Here is a 12,948-nt window from a genome sequence, read left to right as displayed (position 1 = left end):
CCTTCTCTACTCAGTTTTCATTACATTTTCGTGATGAGTTTGCTATCTATCAACACAGTGGACCGCCTGGATAGGCCAAGTGCCTACTATGTTAGTAAGGTTGGTTACTACCCTTCCAAGGTTGCGCTCTACCAAGCAACCAGAACAGCTCGAGTCGCTAAACGACATTCAGAACAAGCGTCGCAGATTTAATGACCGCGACGAGGAGAAGCCCGAGGATCCCGACGACAAGTTGAAGAATGCGACTACTCTCTACGTGGGAAACCTGTATGCATGCATCCTACAATCTTGAAGCATCGGCCGCCATTGACCAATTTCAGTTCCTTCTATACCACCGAGGAACAGATCCATGAGCTCTTTTCGAAGTGAGTATGCGCACGCCTTGTCGATGACGATCCAGATCTAATTTTGACTTCTAGGTGCGGTGAAATCAAGCGTCTAGTGATGGGCCTGGACCGATTCAACAAGACACCCTGCGGATTCTGCTTCGTCGAATACTACACACACCAGGATGCGCTGGACTGCTTGAAATATATCGGTGGAACCAAGCTGGATGAGCGAATCATTCGCGCAGATCTCGACCCTGGATTTGAGGAAGGACGGCAATTCGGGTATGTGGTCTTCAAGGTGCGGTTTATGGACTGGGAATGACTGACTCTTTTGGTAGACGCGGCAAGTCAGGTGGACAAGTGCGCGACGAATACCGCGAGGAATACGACCCGGGCCGTGGTGGATATGGTCGCGCCTATGACGAGCAGCGCCAGCGCGAGGAAGATGAATACGGCGCCGGGAGGTAGGTCAGGGCATAATGAAACAGTACTGGCACAACCAAGCAATGGCGTTATCCCACTTCAGGTGAATCAATTAGCAAAAACAGGAAATGTCTATTCACCAAAATACCCTATTTACAATTGTCTCTTGATCTACTGTCTCATCTATTGTCCCAACTTCTTTCGTTTCAGCACAGCCGATTGCACCTGGCGCAGCCACCATGCATGGATTCTTGCGTCGCCAGTCAACTCCGGATGGAAGCTGGTGCCGAACACATTGCCCTGTCGCACTGCAACAATATCGCCAACTTCCTCGTCCTGGTTGATGTCTCGGCTCTCTGTTGCGTTGCGAGCTGCAGGGCCCAACAATGTGGCGAGTACCTCGACGTGGTCGGCTGTCGCTGCTTCCGCCACCGAGTCGCGTGCCTGCCGAGATGGTGCCACGACAGTCTCGTCGAGCCGAGTCTCATCTTCCTGGATGCCCTCGCGGTGCGGCAGAATCTTTTCGACAATCGGTGCCCGAATGAAGACAGCCGGGAACGGCGCGGCGCCCTCTCCCAAGAATGGCAGGTCCAATGGTCCTTGGAAGCTTTCTGTCTGTCGCCCAAAGTGATTCCGGTTCACTCTTACGTCGAGGCCACCGATCAGATCTTGTCCACCCCTCTTTGTCTTGTTGGCCGACTCGGCGAGCAGAATGAGGCCGGCACAAGTACCCCACGTTGGTTTGCGATCCACCCTGTATACCGAACGCATTAGATCCGATTGGCGTAAATTTGCGGAGGGTACCTACTTCACAAAGTCTCTTAATGGCTCCAGAAGATTTGATCTTGCTGCGACTAAAGACATGGTGGTGCTTTCACCCCCGGGCAAGACCAGTCCATCGCATGTTGACAGCTCTTGTGGCGTTCGTACTTCGATGAACTGCCATTCTGAAGGAGGAGCTTGGTCGGCGGCTTTCTTCAGTAGCTGTATATGTTCGTAGAATGCGCCTTGCAAGGCAAGGACTCCAACGGTAATTGTCATTGTATGTGAATTCGCAAGTTCTAGATTTCCTTTGCTCGAATGTGATGACTCTTGAGGCACGTGATTTTGACTTTCCGACGGGAAATTTATCGCCACGTGACGTATCAAGATTCACTGCCACAATATAGAGTATTCTGCCAGACAAATACATTGTGATTGTTTTAACTATTATGGACGCGTAAATGGAACCGATGGAGATGAAGTAGACTCGGAAAGCTGCATACATTCAGTACTAGCTTATTGAACGGTTTTTATTGCCCAATTGTGTTGTTGATGAATATAATAGTAAAGTGGTGTATGTACATGTCCTTAAAGGAAGAAATGCGTTTCCTCCACGCCAAAATTTTGCTTTTTTGCACTGTCTGAAGCACCACTCCCTCCTTCCATATCTGCCTTACACATCCATATTCCCACAGACCCGTCCTCTACGCCTTCACAGTCCCTTCTTCGCCATCACCGCCTGCCGATTACAGACCCTTATCAACACGTGCGACGATAAGATCGATAAGGATGTGGCGCGGGGTTCCCTCGACGGTCGAGGGACATATGCGGCCTCAGGATTATGATCGTCTCTTGCAGATGGCCTATCCGGCAGCTGTGAGTGTTCAACAGCTTGCTGGTTGCATGAAAACCTCTTAACTAACTCAATAGACCAAAATGGTAACAAACAACATTCGACAGGAGGACGTCTCTAAGCCTCTCAATTCGGACAAAGGCGACAGCTCTCTCACATCCCAGCCAACTTTGGTGCGATGGTACATTGACACTCGGCGCTGGGATGACATGGCCCTTAACCTTCCTTTACTCCAGACTCTGTCTCGAGCCGACCAAAACTCCATCATGAAGTACCACCACTTGTCGGATAAGCGCATGTCCCTGGCGTCTCAGCTACTGAAGTACTTCTTTGTCCACCAGGCCACTGGCAAATCCTGGAATGAGATCATTATCCGCCGTACTCCTGTTCCCGAGAACCGTCCATACTACGACTCAAGCGTGGATTTCAATGTCAGTCATCAGGCATCTCTGACGCTCCTTGCAGGGACCCTTGCCCCAGAGAGCAATGCCCAGACTAGCTCCTATCCGCCCCGGGTTGGAATTGATGTTGCCTGTGTTGATGAACCTAGTCGTCGTCGTTCTGACCGACCTCCCAAGACCCTTGCAGCTCTGGCGTCTTTTGTGGATATCTTCACCGAGGTTCTCTCCGCCCGTGAATTGGAAACCATCAAGAACCCCCGTGCAACTCTTGAACTAGCTCGTCGGCGCGGTATCAATACAAGCGATGCAAAGAATGACACCGAGGAAAGCCTGGCTCTCTACGGTATGCGCCTCTTCTATTCGGTCTGGGCTCTGAAGGAGGCATACTTAAAGATGACCGGAGACGGCCTTCTAGCCAATTGGGTACGTGAGTTACAGTTCTCAAACGTCATCGCCCCAGAGCCTGTGTCCAAGCGTGGTGTTACCGAATACCCCCTGTGCGAGCCCAATCCCGTTGATCAGACTACCTTCATTGCTCCATCCGTCCAGAACTGGGGTGCGCCATACACGGATATCCACATTACGCTAAAGGGTAACCCCGTTAACCATGTGCGCGTTCAACTCTCCGCCTTCGAGTCGGACTTTATCGTGGCCACTGCCGCCGCCGGGTCCAACATCGGTACCGTTTCCAAACAAGTTCAGAATGACGGCGATCACCACTTGCCAGGATACTATGAGCTATCCGATCAACATGGGCCAAAGGATATGCGAATTGCGCCCTCTGCACTTCGAAAAGTCGGCGAGCGGGATCCCTGGCGCGTGCAGTCTGCAATCAGGGACCCCTGGCTCCCCATGCAAGAAGTAGACATTGACCTCGACATTCGCCCCTGCGCCGAGGGCCGCTGTGTTCACTTCCAACCCCCACAATCAATCTTTGCGTACGCTACCACAAACATTTATATCCTCGGGTCAAGACCAATAACTAATATTTTAGTACTAGACACAAGCCCACCCCATCGGTGGATTCAACGGGTTCTCCGGATCTGAACTACTGTTGAGATATGACTGGTTCTTATCTTATGCATCTCCCAGCATCTTGCATATTTGATATCTGAGTGGTTTTTCAGCGTAATGATTCCCCTAGGCATACACGCATCTTCTGTCGGAATTACATGGCCATGCTGGATGGCAACTTTGTATCAATAAATTCCGTGATCACCAAGGCAGAAATCCCATGTTTTTATTTCGGTTTCATGCTCACTATCACGCATTACGTATACCAGAAAGGTGATGGCAATGATAAATCCTGCCACACTTACCGTTCGTGCGCCTTGCTATAATGATCAAGATATTAGATGGCGATGGATCAAATGCTAGCTCTGCTTCCTAGCCAAGCTGATCCTGTGGTAGTATTCGACTATAAAGAGACCACTACAGCCAAAACAGACGTCACATCCTCCCGTGCATCCTTTATGCTCCACATCCTCAATTCTACCAAGGTTTGACTGTCTCGGTGCATTGTAGAACAGAATTGTTTTCCTCTCGTGAGAAGGTATTGCGTCGGACAGGAATTAAGATCGTCCTCTTTTATGCAGAAACTACGCTCTGCGACATGGTGTATTTATGACACTCCCTTTCAGGATTGAACATTATATCCACCATTGGTTAATATTTCCGCCAGCTCCGAGTTGATTTAATGCGTATTATGCGTTCTTGCTTCGCTGTCACAGGTAAGAATTAACCGTCATCGTTAAGGCTACGGTCAGATAGTGGCCTTGACGCATGCTGTAGTTCCAATAAACGGGTCCGTTATTTGACTCTAAAATGTCATCTGACCACGATAGGCTGCTATATTGATGGATGCTGGGTGAATCAGATGTCGATGAGATAATTCCGATCAGCAACACAATTTACCCCATTTGGCCAGCGCAGAAACGGGGCGTTTGCGGGATTTCCACAGCCCGCTCAGGGGAGATCTACGCAGTGATGAATTACTCTATTTTTTGATCATATTTGGAGTAATGCTGTGATCGTCAAGCAGAATAACGAATCACAAACTCGGTTCGACCCCCGAGCTTATTTGTCCGAATATGGGCCGATGATTCCGGACTTTATATACTTGGCTAGTCTTGGAGCTCGGAGGCCACAGCCTCTCTCGGGTCCTCGCCAAGAATGCCATGATTAATGTTAGTCATTGAATGAGGCTTTTTTTGGTTGGATGATTATGGGGCACGTATGATGTAGACAATCGTAGAACTGAATATTTCGTGTTAAATGTGAGGAACTATCCTCTTTGATTGTGGTATTGAAGTATAAAAGTGTAGGATGGAGAGAACGATATGCATCATATTCTATTCTTCTGGAATAATTCCTTGGCCAATCAAACAATCCCGGAACAGCATAATTCTACTCTAATCCGGCCGTTCCTGAAGAATGACGATCTCCACTACCCCAACTATCCTTCGCCAAGGTTCATCCACTTTTCCCGTATCTATTGTACTCCATACACTCTGGAGCACACTACGACATACTGGGGGCTCAGCCAAGGCAAAACAGTATGGTCAGGAGCTGCCAAGAAAACTATATACCAAGATGCCTAAAATTCGGCTCGGAACTGTAGAATTCGAGTCAGACGTCAGGTCCGATCTATATAAAGGGTCGTCCACGCCGGTGTTCATGCTCATACATTGCCATAATCCACAGTCCTGTTTGACCTGATAACAAAAGCATTCACAATGGGCTTCCAACTCAATACATTCTTTGTATCAGCCTTGGCTGCCACAAGCTATGCCTCTCCTTTGATCCAGGCCCGAGCATCCAATACATCCTATACCAGCTCCAACGGCCTGAAGTTTAACCAGTTCAACGCTTCTCTACCCAATGTCACTCTCTTAGCAACTGGTACATATCACCCCTTGTCATACGAAGAAGTATCCATCCTAACACAAATAAAGGCGGCACCATCGCCGGCACAAGCGACGATAAAACCGCAACAGCAGGCTACGAATCCGGCGCATTATCAATCACCAAGCTCCTAAGCGGAATCCCCGAAATCAACGATATCGCCAACGTCGCCGCAGTCCAAGCCACAAACGTCAACAGCGGCGATGTCTCCTCATCCCTCCTGCTAAACCTCACCCACACCCTCCAAACAACCGTCTGCGACGACCCCACCATGTCCGGCGCAGTAATCACCCACGGCACAGACACACTCGAGGAATCTGCATTCTTCATCGACGCAACAGTAAACTGCGGCAAGCCAATTGTCTTCGTGGGCTCGATGCGGCCTTCCACGGCCATTTCCGCGGACGGACCCATGAACCTCCTGCAGGGTGTGACTGTTGCCGCGGATGAGGATGCCAAGGAGCGTGGTGCGCTTGTTGTGCTGAATGACAGGATTGTTTCTGCGTTCTTTGCTACCAAGACTAATGCCAATACCGTTGATACGTTCAAGGCGTATGAGCAGGGTAGTCTGGGGACCATTGTTTCCAATACGCCCTACTTCTATTATCCTGCTGTGCAGCCGAATGCGAAGCATACTGTTGATGTTGCTGATGTGCACTCTATTCCTCGGGTTGATATTCTCTATGCTTATGAGGATATGCATTCCGATTCGCTATACAGTGCTGTTAAGAATGGTGCGAAGGGTATTGTTGTTGCTGGTGAAGGCGCTGGTGGTATTTCCACAGACTTTGCTGATGCTATCAGTGACGTCGTTGCTAAGCACGGCATTCCTGTTGTTTTGAGTCACCGTACTGTTAACGGTGAGGTTCCCACCGCTGATATCACTGGCGACAGCAGCAAGATTGCTAGTGGCTTGTTTAACCCCCAGCAGTCGCGCATCTTGGTTGGGTTGTTGTTGGCTGAGGGCAAGAAAGTCAAGGAGATCCGGGAGGTGTTTGGGAAGGCTACTGTTGCTTGAATACCTTTTGGGGGGCTTCAAAATAGCAAAACATATACACAGAATTATTAGATGTCTAGAATGGACAAATAAAAATTAGAAGGTTATAATAGATGAATCAATGAGTTTGTATTCTCGGTACCCAAAGCTTATGCAGACATCATTCTTGTAGGGATTATGGTAAAGCACAAGAAGCTAAAGCAAAATGTAATTCAGTCTAGTGGACCAGGTCATGTCATGCGTTGTTCCTAAAGATATATACATTCCGAGGTGCAAAAGGGAGAAGGAAACCAGGACCGAAAGGATGCAAAAAAAGGACATTGGCGTAATGTCTAATGTAATACCAATCCCCTGGGGCAGAGGTAAAAGGAGATAAGTTCAACGTCTAAGGTTTCCCAAATTCGAGTTCTTGTGGCATGAACTAGAGAGTATGTACCGAAGAATTGAATGGGAATATACTGCATTAAGAGCGGAGGACGAGTTGCTCTTCTGGTGGATTCAATCGGGGCGGGTGATTAGGTATGTTCTCTTGCTGTCATGGACTTCGTTCCAAATTTCCATTATCGGGTGGACAGCCGGTGAATGTCGAGGCGGCGGAGAGCCCTGTGGCGCAACTTGGATGCGCTTAGATCTCAATAGCGCTGGAAACACCGTTGGCGTGGGCAACATCAACCTTTTCCTTCTGGGCATGGGATAATTCAATAAGGGTGTTGAGCATCGAGTCCCGAGTTGAAGTTGTCAGTTTATCCACATCGGCCGATGTCAAATTCGTGGTCAGGATAGGAGGTAAGACTATTCGCAAATGATTAATTAGGTTCACTCTTATGAGACCCAAACAACAAACAAACCTTTGATCTTGATAGTTCCAGCATTGAATCGCCACGCACGAGGCGACAGAATATGGGAGTAGTTTTCCGCCACAATGGGGACGATTGGCACACCAGCCTTCACAGCCAAATGGAAAGCACCCTTCTTGAAGGGTAGAAGGGTAGGCTCATCAGAGTAACTCCGGGTACCCTCGGCAAAGATGAAAACACTCTGGCGGTGATTGCGCATTTCATCCGCGGCACCATCAAATGCCTTGAGGGCGGTCTCGCGGTTGGCACGGTCAATGAAGACAGTGCGAGAGAGGGCCATGAACCAGCCCAGGAAGGGAATGTTCCGCAAAGACTTCTTAGCAGTCACGCTGCAGTAGGGTGGGAAGATACAGCCCAGCATCAACACATCCAGCTCGGTCTGGTGGTTACCAAGGAAGACAGCCGGACGGGTGTTCAGGTACTCCTCGCCCTCGATGACCTCAAACTTGACACCGGTGGTGAAGCGCATCAACCACTTGAAGCTGCGCCCTGTGGCCCATTGTGAGATACGACCATATCCAACTAGCCGCAGGCAGATTGAGACGACCACGCCGTACGCTGCAGCTACGAGGAGGGAGCCATAGGATGCGAGACACCGAGCGGCAAAGGCGGCACGGGGTACTTTCTGACCGAGGGCGAAGAGGGAGGCTGTTACTACCACAAAGGAGCTAACGCCTGACACGATGTAGGAGCCGAACGACATGGTGATGGTTTGTTGAGAAGATGCTGGGGAGAGATATGGTCAGAGCGGAGACTATAACCGGGGGGAAGGGAACATACTTCCGGAAAAAGAATTGGCACCCCAGCCCAGGTGTTGAATCCGAGAAAAAGGAGGAACAAAGAAGAAAGAGATACAGCTTCAAATGCACTGAGCCATGACTGTGGGGAAGAGCAAGTCGGCGTTGAATTGTTTTTTTGCCCCGAGGCCGACTTACCGCCTGGTGCAGATGACAGGGTCACGCTGGCCGGAAGTATGCAGCTACAATATATTAAGCTTAAAGCAATATGTCACAGTTAAATCATGAGAACAGCGCATGGAAGGATAATGTATTATGCAAGCACCCATCATCTCATCCGTGCCAGAGAAAATCGTTCAACTAATGTACAGAACACCATCATGCTTGATGCCAGATATCTAAACCTGGAAAAGAAAACTCCACAGTGCTGTGCAAAGAGGCCTTCAAACGCCGAGTTAATAAGAGAGCGTTCCCATGCGGGAACAAAACAGAAAGACCTGGGGCATCACAGGCCTACGCTATGTCCTCATCCTCCATCTCGTCTTCATCCAAGGATTCCATCGCGTCCTTGATGTATTGTGCAGCCTGTAAGGAGTGAGAGTCAGCAAGGAATGCAACAGCCAGAAGGCATTCTGTTTTTGAACGTACTTTTGGATCCAAGTTCAAGGCCGCTGTGAAATGCTTGATAGCATTGGCCTTGTCATGGAGCACTTTGTACAGCTTTCCCAGCAGGTAATGCACATTTGCTTCATCCGGCGCCATATCCTTGAGAATCTTCAATTCTGCCATAGCGAATTTGAATTCGTGCAGCTTCATTAGCACGCGCGCCTTGCGGAACCGGGCCAAAACTGATTGTGGAGCCAACGAGGAGGCTCTACCGTAGTGGACCAGGGCTTCCTGAGGGTTGTTCATTTTTTCCAAAACCAGACCAATGCAGCAAATTAGTACCGCGTTAGTGGGGTTGATGCTAGCTGCGTTGCGGAAGTGCTGCTCAGCAAAATCAAGTTTGCCCATCTTATCGTACACCGTCCCCAGTCCGTACCAAGCGTTGTAGTGTCGATTGTCGGCGTTGATGCCGTTGCGGTAGGCCTCCAATGCCTTATCATATTCCTCGTTGGCGACATACTCATGTCCTTGCAGAGTGAAGGCATATGCGAAGCCAGGGTCAATCATTGTTGCGCGCTTGAAGCACTTCAGTGCTTGATCGTGATCTCGTTGGTGGGAGAAAGAGTTGCCAATGGCACACCATGCCTGAGGTGATAGTCGATCAGCTTCGAGCAATTTATGTGCCAAGTAGGCCAGTTCAACATCGTTTTTCAGATGCCATAAAACAGTTGAGTAGATTTCCATGTCTTCTTGGCGAGAGGGCGCCAACGTTTGAACCCTGTGGAAATATTTCGCAGCTTCTGTATACCCCGCTTGCTCGAAATGGGCCCGTCCAAGCTGAGCAAGAACCCATGAGGTCTCACGCTGACCTTGAGAGAGAGTATTGAAATGGCTGATAGCCTCTCCGGACTTGTAACGACTCAATGCGAAATGTCCACATGCAAGTTTATTGAACAGCCCCAGAAGCCAGTTCAAAGCCTCGAGCTCTTTTGTTTTCTCGGCGTTTTTGGGCAACGGAGGTACTGGAGGATGTGGTGGCATTGGTCCAGTACGATGGTCCTTGCTATCATTGTCGGGTGCTTCCATGGGCTTTCGATTACCACTCACAACGCGGCCGACTGTGGGCGCAGTTCCGATTCGTCCTCTCGATTGTGCCCTTAGTTTCTTCATTTCACGGCCGTCTTTGCCGGTAAGCGTACTGTTTAGTGTACTGTTAGAAAGTTTGCTTGTGGTAGGCTTGATTTGATTGAATAGGCGAACGCTTCGGCGCTGAGGAGCACCTGGTTCAACCGGTTGTGATGGAGGAGGGGGTGGGCAACTTGCCCAGAGACTGTGCGCTTGCGGTCACCAAACCTGGGCGCAGGAAGAGGATCTCTTTCCATTGGGACAGTTGAGTGGGCCTCTGGGTCTGTTCTTGTTTTGTTTCTGGGCCTGATACCTGTTGGGCGCATTCGAGGTGGAGCTTGCCCGATTTGATCTAGGCTCATGGTCTGCGTTGGGCGTGTCTTGCGGGCCGGAGCCATGGGTGCATCCCATGTGGATTCCGGATCGGTGACACCATTCGCGATGCGGAACTCTTCAGAGCCACTGCTCTGTGCCCCTGGGGTCTCCATGCCATCTTGGAATACTTGCTGTGCCACAGTGACGGAGCTGCCATTCAGCTTTTCCCAGAGAGCGGAGCTTCCAAATGTGGCATCGGCCTCGCCACGGGATGCAGGGACCATAAAAGGATCGGATGCGGGGTTAACAGGGGGCTGCATAGGGAGAGCTTCTGCGACGGGGATGTTGTCTGATACTGCGGGTGTTTGATCCGGCGATGAGGATATTATTGCGAGAAGTTCTGGGCTAAGTTGATAGATATTGGGGACTCGAATGTTGACACCTGAAATCATGTGAGAGAGAATTCATCCAAAATCTGAGATCAATACGTACCCGTTTCACAAAGTCCTAGGAACGCGTCCCACATGAATGGGTTCAGCTTAAGTGCCTCCACGTAACAGTCAACTGCTTTGTTCAAATCTTTATGAGCGTGCCAAAGCTTTCCCTGTAAGCAAAACACGGCTGCGGCATCCGGAAGATGTTGTCGCTGTGTTTCGCTGTGCTTGTCTGTAATTTCATTAGCACTTCAGTTCGATCCCAGGCACAAGTTTGCGAACGCTTACTCCAGTGATTCTTGGTGGCCCATAGATGCTTGCTGCGATCTAAAGCTGTAATACCGTCCAAGTATTTCTCCAGATCCAAGCAAGTTTGCGCGAAAACATAAGCGCAGCCAGCATGTAGGCCCAGAGAGCCTGAAGGCTGACTGCAATCAAATGCAGCCTTCACTTCGCCATTGTGTAGGTGACAGAGCGCAAGTAGATATTGCGCCTCGTAGGATCGCGGTTCGAAGGCATGGAGGCGGCCGGCGAGAAATAGCGCGTTGCGAATTAGGTTATTATCGAGTTGGTAGTAGATGAGGTGCCGTAACTGGCTGGCGACATGTCCCGTGGACAAGGCCATGGTGAGGGGTCGGGCAGCACGTTATGCGACAGCGCGCGAGGTTTTGTTCGTGAGAGGATAGGTCGAAATTCAAAGTAATGATGCGATTGCGAAATTTGAGGGTAGCTGGCCCATCAACCTCCGGCGCCTTCCTTGGAGATGTCGTCTGAGACGCGGGGAGGAAACAACGACGCGATCGAGTGAGTTCTGGAGTGAGTTCTGGAAGCGCGAGCGAACGGTCCATCAACGCTAGCAAGACATGGGACAGCGAAAAGTCCAATGTCCGCGAACTGCTCTGAATGCAGGTGTGGTTCACTGGGCTCGGGACGACGGGCGTGGAGTGAGGAATGTCAACCAGAGCCGGAAATGGTTGGAGGACGAACGAGGAGGATAGGAAGCAACGAAGTGAGCTCCCTCTGGTTAAACCAGCTAAATATGCCTCAAAGCAGGGACATGTCAGCTCAGAAGGCAGAGTATTGTGAAGCTCCAGTTCTTCCTTGTTATTTTGGTCTCGAGAGGCCTTTGTCGTTTTTGCCGGGCGGTGACGGCGGTGAGGGTCGTGGAGGGCAACAATCGTCCGATGTACTGCAGCTGTCATGCGAGTCCCCTCCTTTCCAGTCCAGCCTCTTTCTCCGATTTTGAGCCATCTTGAAGCCTCTAGCTTGCTTAGCTCTTAATTAGGGGCGTCAGGGAACTTAGAAGACCTCCATCATTATCAACCTGCGGAGAAAGTGGGGATTGTATTCAATCATGGCCCAGGTATGTACCAAACGACTGTTCCTTGCTGCTGCAGACTCCCTATTAGCCATGTTCTCTGCATAAAAACATTCTAACTCTATCACAGAAAGCTGCCAAAACCCTAGCGACCCGCAATGGTGCTATCCTCAACCGCACTCACCTGATCTCGGCGGCATTGCACCTGCTCTTCCTTGTGCTGCACTTTATGTTCCAGCGGCCTCGCTCCTTAAAGCCATACTTCTTCTTGGCTATTCCAACTCTTGCCATTGAGTATTATCTGGACCGCGTGGGCCGGCCGCGCTACAATGAGGATGGCTCCTTGCGCTCCGCTGGCGAGGATCTCAATGCCACCGGTCTGACGGAGTACATGTGGGATGTACTTTACTGGACACAGGGGTGCATTGTTGCTGCCTGTCTGTTCAATGACCGGGCTTGGTGGTTGTGGGTGGTGATTCCTTTGTACTCCGTCTACGCTGCCTATACCACCATCATGGGTGTGAAGAAGGGATTCGCCGGAATGGGTGGTGGCGGCGAAGAAGCCCAGGGTGATGCTCCCAAGAGTAAGACGCAATTGAAGAAGGAAAAGAGGGGTTCTTCTATGAAGTATAGGTGATTTGGTCGGACCTAAGTGGGCAAAATATGTAACAATAAGCTCGATATATATTGTGCGTTCCAGATTGGGAGTCACTACCATTTTACCCAAAATGGCATATTGGAGTAATTTCTATGACCAAACGCCGATCTCCTACATGATTCTAAGTTTGCCACGGGAAACAGATATATGCTCAATCGTATTGAGAAGATCAAAAAGCCCATTCAATTATTATGTACTAACATATATCACTTCAAACCCCTTCGTATTT

At 49.9% G+C, this 12,948-nt stretch overlaps 7 protein-coding genes across 7 annotated transcripts; 4 read left to right on the top strand and 3 right to left on the bottom strand.

Moving 5' to 3' along the window:
• Positions 1–33: 33 nt before the first annotated feature.
• Positions 34–797, top strand: N7446_006504 (nuclear cap-binding protein subunit CBC2; the record flags this gene model as incomplete). Its single annotated transcript, XM_058515252.1, has 5 exons — positions 34–99; positions 173–267; positions 321–365; positions 420–611; positions 668–797. 5 exons carry the CDS (start codon positions 34–36, stop codon positions 795–797), a joined length of 528 nt encoding a protein of 175 aa, XP_058372430.1.
• Positions 798–935: 138 nt separating this feature from the next.
• N7446_006503 (pyridoxal 5'-phosphate synthase glutaminase subunit PdxT) lies at positions 936–1,793 on the bottom strand (the record flags this gene model as incomplete). The annotated part of the gene is made up of 2 exons (XM_058515251.1): positions 936–1,506; positions 1,561–1,793. The coding sequence occupies 2 exons, from the start codon at positions 1,791–1,793 to the stop codon at positions 936–938; spliced, it is 804 nt and encodes a 267-aa protein (XP_058372429.1).
• A 510-nt stretch (positions 1,794–2,303) lies between these two features.
• N7446_006502 (4'-phosphopantetheinyl transferase family protein) lies at positions 2,304–3,826 on the top strand (the record flags this gene model as incomplete). Its single annotated transcript, XM_058515250.1, has 3 exons — positions 2,304–2,390; positions 2,445–3,706; positions 3,769–3,826. The coding sequence occupies 3 exons, from the start codon at positions 2,304–2,306 to the stop codon at positions 3,824–3,826; spliced, it is 1,407 nt and encodes a 468-aa protein (XP_058372428.1).
• Positions 3,827–5,503: 1,677 nt separating this feature from the next.
• Positions 5,504–6,690, top strand: N7446_006501 (asparaginase ahrA; the record flags this gene model as incomplete). Its single annotated transcript, XM_058515249.1, has 2 exons — positions 5,504–5,669; positions 5,723–6,690. The coding sequence occupies 2 exons, from the start codon at positions 5,504–5,506 to the stop codon at positions 6,688–6,690; spliced, it is 1,134 nt and encodes a 377-aa protein (XP_058372427.1).
• A 604-nt stretch (positions 6,691–7,294) lies between these two features.
• On the bottom strand, positions 7,295–8,229 carry N7446_006500 (1-acylglycerol-3-phosphate O-acyltransferase SLC1; the record flags this gene model as incomplete). The annotated part of the gene is made up of 2 exons (XM_058515248.1): positions 7,295–7,461; positions 7,518–8,229. 2 exons carry the CDS (start codon positions 8,227–8,229, stop codon positions 7,295–7,297), a joined length of 879 nt encoding a protein of 292 aa, XP_058372426.1.
• A 547-nt stretch (positions 8,230–8,776) lies between these two features.
• N7446_006499 (anaphase promoting complex subunit bimA) lies at positions 8,777–11,368 on the bottom strand (the record flags this gene model as incomplete). Its single annotated transcript, XM_058515247.1, has 5 exons — positions 8,777–8,848; positions 8,912–10,067; positions 10,130–10,751; positions 10,802–10,975; positions 11,032–11,368. 5 exons carry the CDS (start codon positions 11,366–11,368, stop codon positions 8,777–8,779), a joined length of 2,361 nt encoding a protein of 786 aa, XP_058372425.1.
• A 646-nt stretch (positions 11,369–12,014) lies between these two features.
• Positions 12,015–12,774, top strand: N7446_006498 (SND2/TMEM208 family protein). The gene is made up of 2 exons (XM_058515246.1): positions 12,015–12,106; positions 12,192–12,774. The coding sequence occupies exons 1-2, from the start codon at positions 12,098–12,100 to the stop codon at positions 12,696–12,698; spliced, it is 516 nt and encodes a 171-aa protein (XP_058372424.1). The 5' UTR covers positions 12,015–12,097; the 3' UTR covers positions 12,699–12,774.
• The last annotated feature ends 174 nt before the right edge of the window (positions 12,775–12,948 follow it).

The sequence above is a fragment of the Penicillium canescens genome (assembly GCF_028828765.1).
Source record: "Penicillium canescens strain IBT 15451 chromosome Unknown utg000004l_segment0_segment0, whole genome shotgun sequence".
NCBI classification, from domain to species: domain Eukaryota; kingdom Fungi; phylum Ascomycota; class Eurotiomycetes; order Eurotiales; family Aspergillaceae; genus Penicillium; species Penicillium canescens.
This window is presented reverse-complemented; position numbering and strand designations above follow the sequence as displayed.